Here is a 2,077-nt window from a genome sequence, read left to right on the forward strand (position 1 = left end):
AAGTACAGATAGCCAAAATTTCTACTTAAATACAGTAACAAAGTATTTGTACTTGGTTACTTTACAACTCCGCAAAGTCGTTTAAAGCATAATAATGCAACAAYGCTTTTGATTTTAGTTACTTAAAAAGTAAAGTAGGTTTATTTGAATTTATTTCATTGTGCTTTTTTAGATATATTTATTTTGTATGAATGTGTTTGGTTTGTATTGTTTTTATTGTTTTAATTCTGTATATCTGTTTCAACAAGACTAACCTGTATGAATAAAGGAAATGGTGATGAAAACAAATCTGAATGACATCAGTCATTTGGACAGATTGTGTTTAACACGTGGACAGGAAACTGTGGTCAAGAACCGATACAACTGAACCATCGGTGCACGCTGCAGGATTTCCTCCTGCTGGGGCGAGAGCTCGTTGGATCAGGAAACCCCCTCGTTCAGAGCGTCTGATCACTTCGATTGGAGAAATGTTCTTTGATTTTAAAACTTGTTTATTCTCCAGAACATCAAGACACGAGAAGYCTTCTGTCCGAGGAACGAGCCTAAAGCTGCAGCGAGCGTTTWGTGCTCATGTGGATTTTCTGCTCGRCTTGTTTGGACTGAATATTAATCAAAATGAATGAAAACAAATGCGCTGAACTGGTTCTGGATCCTGCTGGAGCGAGTTAATGAAAGCTGTTGTGTGTGTGTGGGGTGGGGGTGGGGGGTCCCGGGAGCACAAAGGCAGACTCTGTGGGTCGGGCAGATGGACAAAGCTGGTACGAGTTCAGTTTATCCACCAAACACAACCTTTCCACAAGTGCTTTCATTTTAGGTTCATGACTGTTTGATCGAAAATACTCAATACAGGAATTAAAAACTAAAAAATTTAATTAATATCATTTACACCGTTGAAAGCAGAAGAGTTACACACAATAATAATATATTTTATTTTTAAATAAATCAGGAAAGTGTCTGAGAGTGAAGGCCAGTTTATTACCAACAGGGAGTTTAGCACATTAGGAGCTAATTAATTCCTATTCAGTCAAGTTTAATAAATATTTTCCTGYGGTGGTCCGGCCTGGTGCTCCTACACTCAGCTCAGATTTATGAACTCCATCATGGATCTAAAGTGACTCAGCAGGTCATGACAGAGCAACATGTGACTTCAAACAATAATAAATGATACAAGTGCCTGTGACAGGCCTATCCTTCAAACAAAAAGTAAAAGAAACATCTTCATATTTTGGAAAATTGGCCTAAAACACATGATTGAACCAATTTTGTCACATAACTGGCATTTTTTCCTTTGAGTTTGGCTCATTTAAAGTGAAACAGGAAGTGACATCAAAGGGGAACACTCTAAGAAAGAAAACTCTCTRGTCTTTGTTTATTAAAACAATATTTTTTGAACTCTGACTCTTCTTATCTTTCTCTTACAGGGACTAAAATTATCTAAAGAAACATYAGATAATTCTTGGCTGTCTGTGTTGTTGCCGTTGTAGCAAAGTTGACATCACTTCCTGTTACTTCACAGGCAAACAGCTTAAAAACTGTTCATCTCAGTGGTGTGAAATTGTTTTTGCAACAAGTTATCTTTCCAAAAGTGCATCCATATTGATGACAAAAAATGGACGTCACAGGCACTTTAAAGAGTGAAAGAATGAGTTGATGAGTTGAAGCCACCAAACCTGATCTTTAACAACAAACAGCTGGGAACACGCAACMTTAACGAGGTCAGGAGCCGCAGCATTTCAGCGACACCCGACTCTCACTCTCAGCCTTTCCTCTAAATACCTGGATGAATAATGAACAGCGCTCTTTCACTTTCTGCTGCYGTGATAGCTGCTTTTAACTGAATGAGCACAGCTCGCCTCCTCTGACCYGTTTCAGACGGTGATTATCAGAACAAATTACACGTTTTAGAGGCTTGAAACAGAAATTAAATCTCACCTGCAGTTTGTCTTCTGGGACATTGAGCCAGTGGTTAAATGCTTGGGAGAGCTTCGTCCTCACTTGTTTTCCTGTGGAGAGATGCAATATTTTATATTGCTTATATTATATTATAATTTTATTATTTTCTTTTATTACTTTATAT

At 37.8% G+C, this 2,077-nt stretch overlaps 1 protein-coding gene across 1 annotated transcript in view; it reads right to left on the reverse strand.

The window, feature by feature from the left end:
• ggps1 (geranylgeranyl diphosphate synthase 1) overlaps positions 1-2,077 on the reverse strand; it is a 5,928-nt gene that overhangs the window by 2,624 nt on the left and 1,227 nt on the right. The window contains exon 2 of the mRNA XM_014005924.1: positions 1,933-2,003. Within this exon, the coding sequence (XP_013861378.1) occupies positions 1,933-2,003 (71 nt within the window). The remainder of the gene's footprint in view (positions 1-1,932; positions 2,004-2,077) is intronic.

Source organism: Austrofundulus limnaeus, unplaced genomic scaffold (assembly GCF_001266775.1).
Source record: "Austrofundulus limnaeus strain Quisiro unplaced genomic scaffold, Austrofundulus_limnaeus-1.0 Scaffold33, whole genome shotgun sequence".
Lineage (NCBI taxonomy): Eukaryota > Metazoa > Chordata > Actinopteri > Cyprinodontiformes > Rivulidae > Austrofundulus > Austrofundulus limnaeus.